Below are 17,500 nucleotides of genomic sequence, written 5' to 3' on the forward strand. Positions count from 1 at the left end.
GATGAGAGGTGGGAAGGAGAGCTAGGGAGGAGAGTTGGAGAGGTGAGCAGGCGCTTCATCACTTCATCTTGCTAACGGTGCTAACAAGTACCTGCCTGCCTTCCTGGGCAAACAGCTTGAAACAAACAGCAGCAATAGAGAAGGGAAAGGGGATACCTAGTCAGTTGCACAATTGAATGCCCTCAACTGAAATGTGTCTTCCGCATTTAACCCAATCAGAGAGGTGCGGGGGTGCTTTAATCAATGTCCACATCATCAGTGCCCATGTTGGGGGTTTACTGCCTTGCTCAAGGGGAAAACGGCAGATTTTTCCACCTTTCCAGCTCGGGATTCAAACCAGTGACCTTTCTGTTACTGGCTCAACTCTCTTAACCCGCTAGCCATTTGTCAACAGGTAAAACACTCAGCATATCTATTTACAGGTGCTGTACAGGAAGTTCTGGTCTAGCTGTTGGTGTTCTCCTTATTCTACTGTACATCTCCTCAGCTTATTCTCTCTCCCTCTCTCCCTCTCTCCCTCTCTCCCTCTCTCTCTCTCTCTCTCTCCCTCTCTCCTCTCTCTCCCTCTCTCCCTCTCTCCCTCTATATATATATATATATATATATATATAACCCCTGTGGGCAGTAAACAACTGCTGGAAGGATGGAATCAGTAGCCAAGCATGCTAGAGCTTCTAGAGTAGAGTAGAGTGAGGGTTTAGGTTCACTGAGTGCCACATTACTGGCGCATCCATGCGAAAGACAAATTACCCAGTATTGCCTTACAGAGAGGAGGGCCACAGGCACCAGATCAAGGGTTAAGAGTTTTAAAGCACCAATGATTACAGTCAAAGCCATGCACTGGGAACCTCACTTATGCTAAATTGCTTCAGTGGATGGCCCACCGACCGTACTGTTTGGATAAGCCTGCACTGACCTTGTGGAGGAGATAAAAACAAGGGGCTATGTTTTAGAAGAACACTTGGCAGGAGAAGAGATGTAGGGTGAGATGGTAGCCTCCTACACTGACTGTCATCTGAGAGCTATACAATTCAGAGATGGTAACCCCTAGGTTGAAGCAGAAGGGATGACAGTGTGTGTGTGTGTGTGTGTGTGTGTGTGTGTGTGTGTGTGTGTGTGTGTGTGTGTGTGTGTGTGCATCAATGCCTGTATGTGTGTGTGTATGTATAAGTGTGTGTGTGTGCATCAATGCCTGTATGTATGTGTGTGTGTATAAGTGTGTGTGTGTGCATCAATGCCTGTATGTATGTGTGTGTGTGTGTGTGTGTGTGTGTGTGTGTGCATCAATGCCTGTATGTATGTGTGTATGTATAAGTGTGTGTGTGTGCATCAATGCCTGTATGTATGTGTGTGTGTGTGTGTGTGTGTGTGTGTGTGTGTGTGTGTGTGTGTGTGTGTGTGTGTGTGTGTGTGTGTGTGTGTGTGTGTGTGCATCAATGTGTGTGTGTGTGTGTGTGTGTGCATCAATGCCTGTATGTATGTGTGTATGTATAAGTCTGTGTGTTTGCATCAATGCCTGTATGTGTGTGTGTTTGTGTGTGTGTGTGACGGAGGGTGATAAGGGGTGCCATGCATACTTGGCCATGGGTCTACAAGGTTGTATGCCAAATGGCAGTCTATTCCCTATTTAGTAGTGCATTCTACAGAGAATGGGGTGCCATTTGGGAGACACATATTGGCTGTACCAGCTCACGTCCTGTCACAGGAATGAAGGGATGAGGGGGAGGAGGAAGGGAAAGGGGAAGGGGATTCACTCTACATTAATTCATGAACACACACCCACGCACTCATGCACGCACGCACACACTACGGACCTCCCTTCATGCTCCGCGTGAAACTTTAGAGCTGTGAAACTGAGAGTTCTAGATCCCCATGGGAGAAGAGATAGACAGACCCTCATCTCATCCCAATTCATCATACTCTTTCAGCTTGTCTTTGGTGTATGGTGTCTTGTGGGAAACAGCAAACACACACAAGGCCCCTTTATACTGAGTCAAATTGTAAGAGAGGGGACACCATGCACATTTGATGAGGGCAAAACAAAATAAAACAGAATAATTTAAAGATGCATGGATAGGGGGATTTCTACAGTAGGCCTGCATGTATTTCTCTAAAACATTACACCATACATTATATATATATATACACAGAGAGTACCAAACATTAAGAACACCTTCCTAAAATTGAGTTGCACCTACCCTATTGCCCTCAGAACAACCTCAATTCATCAGGGCATGGACTCTACAAGAGGTTGAGAGAGTTCCACAGGGATGCTGTCCCATGTTGACTCCAATGCTTCCCACAGTTGTGTCAAACTGGCTGGATGCCTTTTTGGGGGTGCCCTTTAGGTGGTGGACCACCCAGCAGCATTGCAGTTCTTGACACAAACTGGTGCACCTAACACCTACTACCATACCCGTTCAAAGGCACTTACATATTTTGTCTTGCCCATTCGCCCTCTGAATGGCACACATACACAATACCATGTCTCAAGACTTAAAAATCCTTCTTTAACTTGTATTATCCCCTTCATCTACAGTGATTGAAGTGGATTTTAACAAGTGACATCAATAAGGGATCATAGCTTTCACCTGGATTCACCTGGTCAGTTTATGTATATTTTCCCAAGGACAATTAGAAAAGACTGAATGACATGGTATCAGAAATGTATATTTATTTTAATTGGATCTCTGTTCTTAACTGACTTAAGAAGATGCATTGTTGAAATGGACAGGGTTTAGCCATAATTAATTAAATACAATTATAATGTCTCTCACCTGTGATCTCCTTAACAGTCCGGAACACATTCAGCTTCTCTGGATCCAAAGCTTTAATGTTGTGGTACACATCCCTGTGAGGGAGAGAGGGAGAGGAAAGAGCGAGAGAGATGGAAGAGAGAGAGAGACCGAGAGAGGGGTGAGAGATGTGAGAGAGAGAGAGAGAGAGAGAGAGAGAGAGAGAGAGAGAGAGAGAGAGAGAGAGAGAGAGAGAGAGGGTGAGAGAGAGAGAGAGAGAGAGAGAGAGAGAGAGAGAGAGAGAGAGAGAGAGAGACCGAGAGAGGGGTGAGAGATGTGAGAGAGAGAGAGAGAGAGAGAGAGAGCAAGAGAGAGAAATATGAAGTGGGATGAGAGATGGGAGGAGAGAGAGAGAGAGAGAGAGAGGTGGAGGGAGAGAGAGAGAGAGAGAGAGAGAGAGAGAGAGAGGGTGAGCGAGAGAGATGAGAGAGAGAAATATGAGCGGGATGAGAGATTGGGAGAGGGAGAGAAAAGAGAGAGGGGGTAAGAGAGAGAGAAGAGAGAGAGAGAGAGAGAGAGAGAGAGAGAGAGAGAAAGATAACAAAAAGATAATTACTTGACACATTGGAAAGAATTAACAAAAAAACAGAGCAAACTAGAATGCTATTTGGCCCTACACAGAGAGTACACAGCGGCAGAATACCTGACCACTGTGACTGACCCAAATTAAGAATAGCCTTGCTATTGAGAAAGGCCGCCGTAGGCAGAGCTCTCAAGGGGAAGACAGGCTATGTGCTCAGCCCACAAAATGAGGTGGAAACTGAGCTGCACTTCCTAACCTCCTGCCCAATGTATGACCATATTAGAGAGACATATTTCCCTCAGATTACACAGATCCACAAATGAAAACAAATCAATTTTGAAAAACTCCCATATCTACTGGGTGAAATTCCACAGTGTGCCATCAGAGCAGCAAGATTTGTGACCTGTTGCCACGAGAAAAGGGCAACCAGTGAAGAACACGCACCATTGTAAATACAACACATATCTATGCTTATTTATTTTATCTTGTGTCCTTTACCATTTGCACATTGTAAAAACACTGTATATATATAATATGACATTTGTAATGTCTTTATTGTTTTGAAACTTCTGTATGTGTGATGTCTACTGTTAATTTTTATTGTTTATTTCACTTTATATATTATATACCTTACTTGCTTTGGCAATGTTAACATATGTTTCCCATGCCAATAAAGCCCCTTGAATTGAATTGAATTGAATTGAATTGAGAGAGAGAGAGAGAGAGAGAGAGAGAGAGAGAAGGAAACAGAGAGAATGAGTGAGAGAGGAACAAAGTGAAAGAGACAAATATTTAGGAATAGAAACATAACGCGGTCAAATCACCCACATAACCACTGTTTCTCTCATATTACAGGGAGGTGAGTTGTCTAGAGCAGGGTTATTCAACTGGGGGTCCACGTCCTCTGGGGCTATTGCAGGGGGTCCGCGACAACAGAATAAACACATTTTTAATTACGTATCTACAGTACAATAGTTAGGAAACTACACTCATTGGAGCCAATGATACTCACTGGAATATCTGACATAGGCTTTGAAAGAGCACCCGCGAATAGGCTAGCAGTGTGGCAAATGCCACTGGCTGCTGGTAAACTTTCTTGACTTGGACATATATTTCAGCCAAACATCATGGCTAACCTTTGTTTAATCAGCTAAAGAGCAGCTCTTAGCAAAAATGTTTTTGGAGTGACCTTTCTAGGTCATCCACCCATGCGTCAATCTGAGTAACATAATAAAAAATACCCCATCAAAACCAGTCAGTTTAAGATAGAGATATCTTCTTCTTTTATTCTGCATGAGCTGCGTCTCTATCCACCATGTCTTCAACTTCTGCAGTGGAAGGTGTTTGTCAGACCACGAAAACGTCTGTAGCTTCCGAACGGTTTGGCCTACACACTATTATGAACCCTCTATGGAAAGGGTAGACTTTCACAAACACGATGGATATATCCACTTTACTTCACAACTTGTCTGAAGTCGATAACGCTGATGTGCCAACTTCTGTCAGTAGAGTCCAAACAGTTAGAGCTACAAACCAAGTGTAACCCATATAAATGATTAGTGGTATGGAGGTAGCTTTGTACCAACAAAAATAAGGGGTTAAATATATGTCCAAAATATATATATATTTCCTGAGCTTTCTTATATCTCCTAGATATAAGAGACATTTCCATACCTTATTCCTTAATATTTATTTTTTGACTGTCTTTTTTGCCATTTATGAATGTATTATTCAATGCGTTTCTATGGGCTATAGTAGTGTCATGACGTAGCTCTTTCTGGGTGTAGATCATGGCTTCCCCCTCTGTCTCCTACACCCAGGTTATGTTATCTCAGGTAGTAAATTCCCCTTTTCATGCAGAGAGAAAGACCACAGAGTGAACAAAGGATTTCAGCCGGCCCTCTTCTACTGTTACGAATAAAAGCCTCTCCTAACAAGATCCTCTTCAGACTGAGCAAACCCATGGCGTGAGCTGTGATTGTGACTAGTTAAGACCACAAAAACCTCAGTGTAAGCTAAAGTTGTAATGGTTGTTGAATTCCTAACCATACCACGTGGAGCATTGGCTACACGGCTGGAAACGGTTCAACTCTGAGACTATCGATCCCCACAGAATAAGAGCAAATCTTAGATTCTAATTATTAGGCTACGGCTAGAAATGATGTCAACCTGGGATGCGAATACCGCCATCCACCAAAACACATCCTCTAAGAACAATGGATGCCTGGCGTATCCATTACAACAGACACTATCAGGATCCGCCACCATGAGTAGCCAGAGACTCTCTGATGAACTGACCGACGATTCCAACAGAGAAGAAAACAACTACATAATTGCATTTCAATTATTCCAGAATGAGCGAGCAAAGGATTAGCAATTGATATAATTATCCACTGTGTGTAGTGATCCATTTTGTCTATCTCGCTCTCTCAGTCCACACCCCTTCCCTTTGTCCACCAAGCCATCATATTGGTTTAGCCCACAAGGGGATCTTCCCTATCATTGTTAGTAACCAATATCTACTGTTTGTTTGTTTATGCATTTCTGTGATTATTTAGTTAGTAAATAAATGATTTAGCCAATTGGTGTATGGATGATTTATAGTAAAGGCTGGGTTTGTGCACATAACCAACAATTTACGACTTCAGTTGATACTGCCGTGAGGTAAAGAATAATTAATACATTTTAATAGAAGACTAATTGATCAGATATTAAAATATCTGAATAGTGGGGACTCCAAGGTGGCACAGTGGTCCATGGCATTGCATCCCAGTGCTAGCTGTGCCACCAGAGACCCTGGGTTCGCGCACCCAGGCCCCGTCACAGCCACCCACAACCGGGAGGTCCGTGGGGAGATGCACAATTGGCCTAGAGTCATCCAGGTTAGGGCCAGCTTGGCCAGTGGGGGATATCCTTGTCTCATCACACACTAGCGACTCCTGTGGCGGGCCGAGAGAAGTGTGCACCAACCAGGTCACCAGGTGCACGGTGTTTCCTCCAACACATTGGTGCGGCTGGCTTCCATTTTGGTTGCACGCTGTGTTAAGAAGCAGTGAGGCTTGGTTGGGTTGTGCTTCAGGGGACGCATGGCTTTCGACCTTCGTCTCTACCGAGCCCGTACGGGAGTTGTAGCGATGAGACAAGATAGTAACTACAAACAATTGGGGACAAAAGGGGGTAAAATAAAAATGTAAAAAATATCGGAATAGTTATATTCGGAAAGGTATAACTTTGTAATCTGAACATTTTCTGTGGTGCCCCGACTTCCTAGTTAATGAAAATTACATGACTGTGTGTGTGTGTGTTTTTGCTCTCACCCTTTAATGCCAGTGATGAGGAAGACCAGGTTTCCATTGATCTTGGTACAGTTGGTGAACTTCTCTATGTTGCTGGAGTCCACGGTCTGAGCAGACTGCAGACTGGCTGTACCTATACCATCACAGGCTAAAACAGAAGATGAAGAAGGAGAAGAAGATTACTTGGTCAAATATTCCCCAAAAATTAAACGGAAATGTGTGGTCAGGCTTTTTCCCAACCACTTTGAAATACTCATATGGAACAGACAGGCACAAGAAGACACACAGAGTTTGGAGAGGTTGGAGCAGTGGGTAAGCCATAGTCAAGCACAACCACAACCACAACCACAGCTCAACCCCAACTCCATCCAATCAACCAGATGAATAAACTGGATGTGAATGACAGGAGGATAGGGTTCAGGACGGTGCAGGACTGGACACCTTTAGGACAGATGTCAGTGCAGGCGATGCACATCTTGATGCGGTTCTGCTCCACCTCCATCTTGTTGCTGGGACAAGCCCTCACACAGGAGCTGTGGTCCACCACAAAGTTATCTGGAACAGCAAACAAAGAGTTAAAAATTGTATGTGTCAGAGCAATTCCAAGGCCGTACCCACTGGGAAACATGTTATGGATGTAATCTGTGGAACAGGTTGCATGTGAACAGACTGATTTGAACTGGTATTGATATGTGTGTCATGGAGGTTTAAAGGTCAACTGCCCCTTAGAACCAACTTCTCAGGTTTTAAATGGCCTATGTGGCATCGATATGAGTCAAAAGCATTCATTATAGTGTCAAAATTGACTACAAAGTGCTAATAGGATAATTTTGGTCATAAAGTCAGTCTTGTTCAAAACAGAGTTTGGTAAGTGATCGCATCATGACATACTTGAGGGTTTGTTTTGGATTACAATTATGTCAACAAATCATCCCGTTTTGCCTATTAACACATGGTGGCACCGTGTTTTCTGGAAAAAGACTGGGGGAGTTTCCTTTACAAGGCCTGGTGACCCGGGCAGGCGGAAACATCTCCTTAGGGGTACCAATGGAATGGTCAAAAATGTTGCCCGCTTGCTTTCAATAATGTTTCAACTCAAATCTACTGTCCTGTTTGTTGTGATTGAATAGCAAAGACACACCCAAGAAACACCCACATTAAACCACACCCCAAAGACAACTCTCGTTTGCATACAGTCATGACCCCTAGCATTTCTTAATGAGCACTGATGAAAAACAAGTTCAAATCAGGAAGTGCAGTCATCCTTTAATGTAAATTAATGTCTTCCTCATGAGACTTGAACGTGACTACTGCTGCTGTGCTCCTGAAGATGACTCCTGTGATAAAAGATGTTTCTTGTCCTCTTTATCTTGTTTTATTGTTTTATTGTTCTCTACGGGTGAGAGCATATCTGGCCCTGCTGGTATAATATCTGATAGTCTGAACTGAGGAAGGATTTTAGGGATAGAAATACACATCAAATAGGGGACCAATGATTGCTTTTCTCACAGCCTCAGGCATGGAGGTGGACACCGAAATTACAGGTACCTCTTCAGGGGTCCTTGTGGCAGTGCAGGAAATAAAAGAGCCTGGGTCATCAATAAACACCAACAATAAGAAATCAGACTGAAATGGGGAGGGACTACCTGAACTTGTCCAATAATAAAAGTATTGTTTTTGTTGCTGCAAAACATTTGCTACGGTGGGCCCTAATAAGGCTGATCCACCTGGTCCTTCATCGGTAGTGGGCTGCATTAGAGGCAGCACACCCCTCTCTCTCTCTTCCTGTTAGGAGCCAGAGCTCTTAGCAGAGTGCCAGGCACAAGCCCCAGGAGAGAGGAGAGGAGAGGAGAGGGAAAGGCAGTTTAAATCAGTGGAGGAAATGGCTGCTTTAAAGGAAGGGGAGGATGAAGGGGAGCTGTGAAGAGGGGGCTAAGTAGAGATGATCAAGGAAGTTGCTCGCTGCATTCCTCAGGGAAAAAAGGTTCGGACTTTAAAAAAGAGGTTTGAGAAATGAATCAATATCCTGAGGCCCTTGATAATGAGAATGACCAGCCTTCTCTGCTCCGCTAGTGATGATAAGTCAAGGCCTAGGCCAAAGGTAGGCAACTATGTTCATCCGTACACAGCAAATTGCGTTTAAAACCAAGATATGGTCACCATGCCAGTGTTCTCCCATAATAAGATTGTCGCTACGCCACATCGCCAGTTTTGCTACACCACTATATAAAGATTTCACAGCAAGTGAAACTGATATTTAGTAATGACAGAGTAACTTAGATCACCAATGACATCGTTGTGAATTGTGTAACAGGGCGTTCATAAATTCTAAGCGCTATCATGTTCCCCAATTAATTCAGTGCATTTCAGTAGTAGGCCTTGTCTATCTTGACACCCCAAGTAGGCTATAGCATTGTCAAAACATACAAACGTTGTAACGACAGTTAAGCAAAAGTAAAATGATCAAAGTTGCTAAACATGCTAGATAATGTCCAACTCACGACAGACTATCTAGGGGGCAGCATTTTCACTTTTGGATGAATAGCGTGCCCAGAGTGAACTGCCTCCTACTCTGTCCCAGATGCTAATATATGCATATTATTATTAGTTTTGGATAGAAAACACTCTGAACTGTTTGTTTGATGTCTGTGAGTATAACAGAACTCATATGGCAGGCAAAAACCTGAGAAAAAATCCAAACAGGAAGTGGGAAATCTGAGGTTTGTAGTTTTTGAACTCAGCCCTATTGAATACACAGTGGGATATTGGTTATGTTGCCCTTCCTAAGGTTTGCACTAGATGTCAACCGTCTTTAGAACGTTGTTTCAGGCTTCTACTGTGATGTGGGACCGGATGGGAGCTCTTTGAGTCAGTGGTCTGCCTACAGCCTCGTTCACAGATACGCACTTTCACTTGAGAGGTAGCTGTCGTTCCAATGCTTTTCTACAGACATAGGAATTCTCCGGTTGGAACATTATTGAACTTTTATGATAAAAACATCCTAAAGATTGATTCTATACTTAGTTTGACAAGTTTCTTAGTTTGACAAGTTTCTTCGACCTGGAATATAACTTTTTGAACGTTTCGTCCGAATGGACCAGATCGCGCATTTGGATTTGTTTACCAAACGCCCTAACAAAAGAAGCTATTGGACATAAATGGACATAAATGATGGACATTATCGAACAAAACAAGCATTTATTGTGGAACTGCGAATCCTGGGAGTGCATTCTGATGAAGATTATCAAAGGTAAGTGAATATTTATAATGCTATTTATGAATAATGTTGACTATCCAACATGGCAGATATTTCTCTGGCTGGTTTGGGCTCTGAGCGACGTTCTCAGATTATGCTTTTTCTGTAAAGTTTTTTTGAAATCTGACACAGCGGTTGCATGTCTAAAAATTTTATTTTCATCGACATTTGTAATGGGTATTTCTGTTTATTCATGTGACTCTCTGCAATATCACTGCATGTTTTATGTTCTACTGAACGTAACACGGCAATGCAAAAAAATATTTTGGGATATAAATATGACCTTAACCCAAACAAAACATACATGTATTGTGTAACATGACGTCCTATGAGTGTCATCTGATGAAGATCATGAAGGTTAGTGATTCATTTTATCTCTATTAGTGCTTTTTGTGACTCCTCTCTTTGGCTGGAAAAATGGCTGGGTTTTTCTGTTAGTTGTTTGTAACCTAACATAATTGTTTTTTGAGCTTTCGCTGTAAAGCATTTTTTAAATCAGACACTGTGGCTGGATTAATGAGAATTGTATCTTTAAAATGGTGCCTAATACTTGTATGTTTGAGAAATTTGATTTATGAGATTTATTTTGATTTGTATTTGGCGCCCTGCAATTTCATTGGCTGTTGGCGAGGGGTTCTGCTAGCGGAACGGATTAACCTAGACGGGTTAAGCAAAAGTAAAATGATCAAATTTGCAAACCTGCTAGATAATGTCCAACTCACAACAGAATATCTCCGATGTGGCAAAATAGAGTTGATGGTTATACAGATAACAAATCAGCTCATGAATAACAGGGAGACAAAGAGAGGAAATTGTTTAAAAATCAAGGTATCTTAAAAATGTATATTGTTTGTTGATCACATATTCTCTATGGAAGCTCTCACATTGGCAGCAATATCAGACAGCGCAGAGATGCGGGAGAAAAGATATAGCGGTATTTTGACATGCATAGGCGAGACGTGCTTTGATAATGCAACCTATGGATTACAGAATAAAGATAGAGATTTTCAAGCAAGACAAGAGTCAGGATTGGGGTGACAGGAAATTAGCCTGAAATATATATAAGGCTATATACAGTTGAAGTTGGAAGTTAACATACACCTTTGACACATACATTTAAACTCAGTTTTTCACAATTCCTGACATTTAATCCTAGTAAAAATTCCCTGTTTTATTTCAGTTAGGATCACCACATTATTTTAAGAATGTGAAATGCCAGAATAATAGTATGAGATATTTGATTTATTTCAGCTTTCATTTCTTTCATCACATTCCCAGTGGGTCAAAAGTTTCCATACGCTCAATTAGTATTTGCTAGCATTGCCTTTAAAAGCCCACAAATGTTACATGGGATTGAGGTCAAGGATTTGTGATGGCCACTCCAATACCTTGACTTTGTTTGATTTGGAGCAGGCTCATTCCTTACTGAGCAGCCTTTCAGGTTATGTCGATTTAGGACTTGTTTTACTGTGGATATACAGTGGGGCAAAAAAGTATTTAGTCAGCCACCAATTGTGCAAGTTCTCCCACTTAAAAAGAAGAGAGAGGCCTGTAATTTTCATCATAGGTACACTTCAACTATGACAGACAAAATGAGAAGAAAAAAAATCCAGAAAATCACATTGTAGGATTTTTAATGAATTTATTTGCAAATAAGTATTTGGTCACCGACAAACAAGCAATATTTCTGGCTCTCACAGACCTGTAACTTCTTCTTTAAGAGGCTCCTCTGTCCTCCACTCGTTACCTGTATTAATGACACCTGTTTCAACTTGTTATCAGTATAAAAGACACCTGTCCACAACCTCAAACAGTCACACTCCAAACTCCACTATGGCCAAGACCAAAGAGCTGTCAAAGAACACCAGAAACAAAATTGTAGACCTGCACCAGGCTGGGAAGACTGAATCTGCAACAGGTTAACTGCTTGGTTTGAAGAAATCAACTGTGGGAGCAATTATTAGGAAATGGAAGACATACAAGACCACTGACAATCTCCCTCGATCTGGGGCTCCACGCAAGATCTCACCCCGTGGGGTCAAAATGATCACAAGAACGGTGAGCAAAAATCCCAGAACCACACGGGGGGACCTAGTGAATGACCTGCAGAGAGCTGGGACAAAAGTAACAAAGCCTACCATCAGCAAGGGCATTGAAGATGAAATGTGGCTGGGTCTTTCAGCATGACAATGGTCCGAAACACATCGTCCAGGCAACGAAGGAGTGGCTTTGTAAGAAGCATTTCAAGGTCCTGGAGTGGCCTAGCCATTCTCCAGATCTCGACCCCATAGAAAATCTTTGGAGGGAGTTGAAAGTCCATGTTGCCCAGCAACAGCCCCAAAACATCACTGCTCTAGAGGAGATCTGCATGGAGGAATAGGCCAAAATACCAGCAACAGTGTGTGAAAACCTTGTGAAGACTTACAGAAAACTTTTGACCTCTGTCATTGCCATAAAACAAAGTATTGAAATAAACTTTTATTATTGACCGAATAGTTATTTTCCACCATAATTGGCAAATAAATTCATTAAAAATCCTACAATGTGATTTTCTGGATTTTTTTTCTAATTTTGTCTGTCATAGTTGAAGTGTACCTATGATACAAATTACCGGCCTCTCTCATCTCTTTAAGTGGGAAAACTTGCACAATTGGTGGCTGACTAAATACTTTTTTGCACCACTGTAGATACTTTTGTACCTGTTTCCTCCAGCAACTTCACAAGGTCCTTTGCTGTTATTCTGGGATTTATTTACACTTTTCACTTTTCATGTTATTTTTAATTTCACCTTTATTTGACCAGGTATGCCAGTTGAGAACAAGTTCTCATTTACAACTGCGACCTGACAAAGATAAAGCAAAGCAGTGTGACACAAACAACAACACAGAGTTACACATGGAATAACCAAGCATACAGTCATTAACACAACAGAAAATATATATACAGTGTGTGCAAATGGAGTAAGGAGGTAAGGCAATAAATAGGCCACAGTAGCTAAGTAATTATAATTTAGCAAATTAATACTGGAGTGACTGATGTGCAGAGGATGATGTGAAAGTAGAAATACTGGTGTGCAAAAGAGCAAAAAAAGTAAATAAAAACAGTATGGGGATGAGGTAGGTAGTTAGATGGGCAATTTACAGATAGGCTGTGAACAGCTGCAGCGATCGGTTAGCTGCTCAGATAGCTGATGCTTAAAGTTAGTGAGGTAGATTTAAGTCTCCAACTTCAGTGAGTTTTGCAATTCGTTCCAGTCATTGGCAGCAGAGAACTGGAAGGAAAGGCAGTCAAAGGAGGTGTTGGCTTTGGGGATGACCAGTAACATATAATTGCTAGAGAAAGTGCAATTGGTGGGTGTTGTTATGGTGACCAGTGAGCTGAGATAAGGCGGAGCTTTACCTAACAAAGAGTTATAGATGACCTGGAGCCAGTGGGTCTGGCGATGAATATATAGCGAGGGCCAGCCGACAAGAGCATGCTGGTCGCAGTGGTGGGTGGTAAATGGGACTTTGGTGACAAAACGGATGGCACTGTGATAGACTGCATCCAGTTTGCTCAGTAGAATGTTGGAGGCTATTTTGTAAATGACATCGCCGAAGTCGAGGGTCGGTAGGATGGTCAGTTTTACGAGGGTATATGTCACGGTCGTCATTACACATACAAATAACACGAGACTGAATGAATGAATGAACAAACAAACGAACGAATGACCGAATGCAAAAACGAAACAGTCCTGTCAGGTGCAGAAACAGAAAATAGCTACCCACAACCCATAGTGGCAAAACAGGATGCCTAAGTATGGTTATCAATCAGAGACAACGACAGACAGGTGTCCCTGAGTGAGAACCATACCCGGCCAAAAACAAAGAAATTACAAAAACATAGAAAAAAGAACATAGAACGCCCACCCTAGTCACACCCTGGCCTAACCAAAATAGAGAATAAAAAGACTCTCTATGGACAGGGCGTGACAGTATGTTTGACAGCGTGAGTGAAGGAGTCTTTGTTGGGAAATTAGAAGCCAATTCTAGATTTAATTTTGGATTGGAGATGCTTAATATGAAAGGAGAGTTTACAGTCTAGCCAGACACCTAGGTATTTGTAGTTGTCCACATATTCTAAGTCAGAACCGTCCAGAGTAGTGATGCTAGTCGGGTGGGCGGCTGCGGGCAGTGATCGGTTGAAGAGCATGCATTTAGTTTTACTAGCGTTTAAGAGCAGTTGGAGGCCACGGAAGGAGTGTTGTATGGCATTGAAACTCGTTTGGAGGTTTGTTAACACAGTGTCCAATGAAGGGCCAGATGTTTACAGAATGGTGTCGTCTGCGTAGAGGTGGATCAAGGAATCAGCCGCAGCAAGAGAGACATCGTTGATATATACAGAGAAAAGAGACGGCCCGAGAATTGAACCCTGTGGCACCCCCATAGAGACTGCCAGAGGTCCGGACAACAGGCCCTCTGATTTGACACACTGAACTCTATCTGAAAAGTAGTTGCTGAACCAGGCGAGGCAGTCATTTGAGAAACCATGGCTATTGAGTGTGCCGATACGAATACGTTAGATGATGTCAATTAGCCTATCAGAAGCTTCTAAATCCATGACATAATTTTCTTTAATTTTCCAAGCTTTTTAAAGGCACAGTAACTTAGTGTATGTAAACTTCTGACCCACTGGAATTGTGATACAGTGAATTATAAGTGAAATAATCTGTCTGTAAACAATTGTTGGAAATATTACTTGTGTCAGGCACAAAGAAGATGTCCTAACCGACTTGTCAAAACTATAGTTTGTGGAGTGGTTGAAAATTGCTACAACACGAGTGAAGAGCAAAATCCGCTTGTAAAACATGAAAGCAAAACGTTGTATTCTGCTAATATATGAGAAAACTATAATGGTGTGTATGGTGTGTGTATAATATATAATAATGTATGTTTTTTAGTAGACGCTTAGCGAATTACAGTCATGCGTGCATACATGCATGTGTGTCTATTCTTATTTCCCAGTTTTTTTAATGTCCCCTTATTTCACAAAAGTATGGTTGTATGTTGTGTGTGTGTGTGTGTGTGTGTGTGTGTGTGTGTGTGTGTGTGTGTGTGTGTGTGTGGGTGTGTGTGTGTGTGTGTGTGTGTGTGTGTGTGTGTGTGTGTGTGTGTCATTCCTTACGTGGGCACTTCTTGACGCAGAAGGCACCATAGGTGTACTTGGCTCTGGGGTTGCTTTCCAGCTGGAAGGTGGTGGGGTTGTACACAAAGGGCTGGGGACACTGGGTCACACAAGCCCCGCTGTCGTTGAAGTTGGTGCACGCCTGTGGACAAAACACACACACACACGCAGACGGACACACACCACAAGCGTACACAACAGGGGAACGCACACACAGGCACACCCACACACACAAACACACACGTCATCACACACACACACACACACACACACACACACACACACACACACACACACACACACACACACACACACACACACACACACACACACACACACACACACACACACACACACACACACAATCACACACACACTAGTGCTGGGTGGTCAAGGAAACACAGTCCACACAGCAGTATGCAGCTAAATAACAGACATTAAGCTTCTTATCGTCCCTGGGAGCCCTATGCTCTCCAAGCAAGCACATTATCACTTAATTGCTATGTAGGCTGTAAACACACACATACTAAAACACACACACAGACTTAGTAAGTAATTAGCAATTGATAAGCACCTTTACTTCACACAGAGATGCATACAAAGCTCTCCCTCGCCCAAATCTGACCATAACTCTATCCTCCTGATTCCTGCTAAAAAGCAAAAATTTAAACAGGAAGTACCAGTGACTCGCTCAATACAAAAGTGGTCAGATGACGCAGATGCTAAGCTACAGGACTGTTTTCCTAGCACAGACTGGAAAATATTCCGTGATTCTTCATGTCCAATCAAATCAAAGTTTATTTGTCACGTGCGCCGAATACAACAGGTATTTCACCTTACAGTGAAATGCTTACTTACAGGCTCTAACCAATAGTGCAAAAAAGGTATTAGGTGACCAATAGGTAAGAAAATAAATAAAACAACAGTAAAAAGACAGGCTTTATACAGTAGCGAGGCTATAAAAGTAGCAAGGCTACATACAGACACCTGTTAGTCAGAATGATGGCATTGAGGAATACGCCACATCAGTCACTGACTTCATCAATAAGTGCATTGATGACCTCGTCCCCACAGTGACCGTATGTACATACGTACATAGATTACAGGGTAGAACTGCAACTTTCAAGGACCGAAACTCTAACCCGGATGCTTATAATAAATCCTGCTATACCCTCCAACGAACCATCAAACAGGCAAAGCGTCAATACAGGACTAAGAATGAATCGTACTACAACGGCTCCAACGCTCGTCGGATGTGGCAGGGCTTTAAAACTATTATGGACTACATAGAGAAGCATTGCCGCGAGCTGCCCAGTGACACAAGCCTACCAGATGAGCTACATTACTTCTATTCCTTCTTCGAGACAAGCAACACTGAATCATGCATGAGAGCATCAGCTGTTCCGGACAACTGTGTGATCACGCTCTCTGTAGCCGACGTGAGTAAAACCTTTAAACAGGTCAAAATTCACAAGGCCGCAGGGCTAGATGGATTACCAGGACTCCAAACATGCACTGACCAACTGGGAAGTGTCACCACTGATATTTTCAACCTGTCCCTGACTGAGTCTGTAATACCAACATGTTTCAAGTAGACCACCATAGTCCCTGTGACCAAGAACACCTAGGTAACTGCCTAAATGACTACCGAACTGTAGCACTCACGTCTGTAGCCAAGAAGTGCTTTGAAAGGCTGGTCATGGCTCACATGAACCCTATTATCCCAGAAAACCTAGACCCACTCCGATTTGCCTACCGCCCCAACAGCTCCACAGATGATGCAATCTCTATTGTACTCCACACTGCCCTTTCCCACCTGGACAAAAGGAACACCTACGTGAGAATGCTGTTCATTGACTACACCTCAGCGCTGAACACCATAGTGACCTCAAAGCTCATCACTAAGCTAAGAAACCTGGGACTAAACACCTCCCTCTGCAACTGGATCCTGGACTTCCTGAACGGGCCGCCCCCAGGTGCTAAGGGTAGGTAACAACACATCTGCCACGCTGATCCTCAACACGATGGCCCCTCAGGGGTGCGTGCTCAGTCCCCTCCTGTACTCCCTGTTCACTTATGACTGCATGGCCAGGCACGACTCCAACATCATCATTGAGTTTGCAGATGACACAACAGTGGTAGGCCTGCTCACCGACAATGATGAGACAGCCTATAGGGAGGAGGTCAGAGACCTGGCAGTGTGGTGCCAGGACAACAACCTCTCCCTCAATGTGATCAAGACAAAGGAGATGATTGTGGACTACAGGAAAAGGAGGACTGAGCACGCCCCTATTCTCATTGACAGGGTTGTAATGGAGCAGGTTGAGAGCTTTAAGTTCCTTGTTGTCCACATCCTCCAACAAAATATCATGGTCCAAACAACAAGACAGTTGTGAAGGAGGCACGACAATGCCTATTCCCCTTCAGGAGACTAAAAAGATTTTGCATGGGTCCTCAGATCCTCAAA

General features: G+C 42.9%; 1 protein-coding gene across 1 annotated transcript in view; it reads right to left on the minus strand.

Moving 5' to 3' along the window:
* LOC135547567 (receptor tyrosine-protein kinase erbB-4-like) overlaps nt 1–17,500 on the minus strand; it is a 638,243-nt gene that overhangs the window by 137,680 nt on the left and 483,063 nt on the right. Inside the window, exons 7-10 of the mRNA XM_064976681.1 lie at nt 15,034–15,175; nt 7,056–7,169; nt 6,636–6,762; nt 2,778–2,851 (exon numbers count right to left, since the gene is read on the minus strand). Of these exons, the coding sequence (XP_064832753.1) occupies nt 2,778–2,851; nt 6,636–6,762; nt 7,056–7,169; nt 15,034–15,175 (457 nt within the window). The remainder of the gene's footprint in view (nt 1–2,777; nt 2,852–6,635; nt 6,763–7,055; nt 7,170–15,033; nt 15,176–17,500) is intronic.

The sequence above is a fragment of the Oncorhynchus masou genome, chromosome 10, assembly GCF_036934945.1.
Source record: "Oncorhynchus masou masou isolate Uvic2021 chromosome 10, UVic_Omas_1.1, whole genome shotgun sequence".
Taxonomy (NCBI): Eukaryota; Metazoa; Chordata; class Actinopteri; order Salmoniformes; family Salmonidae; genus Oncorhynchus; species Oncorhynchus masou.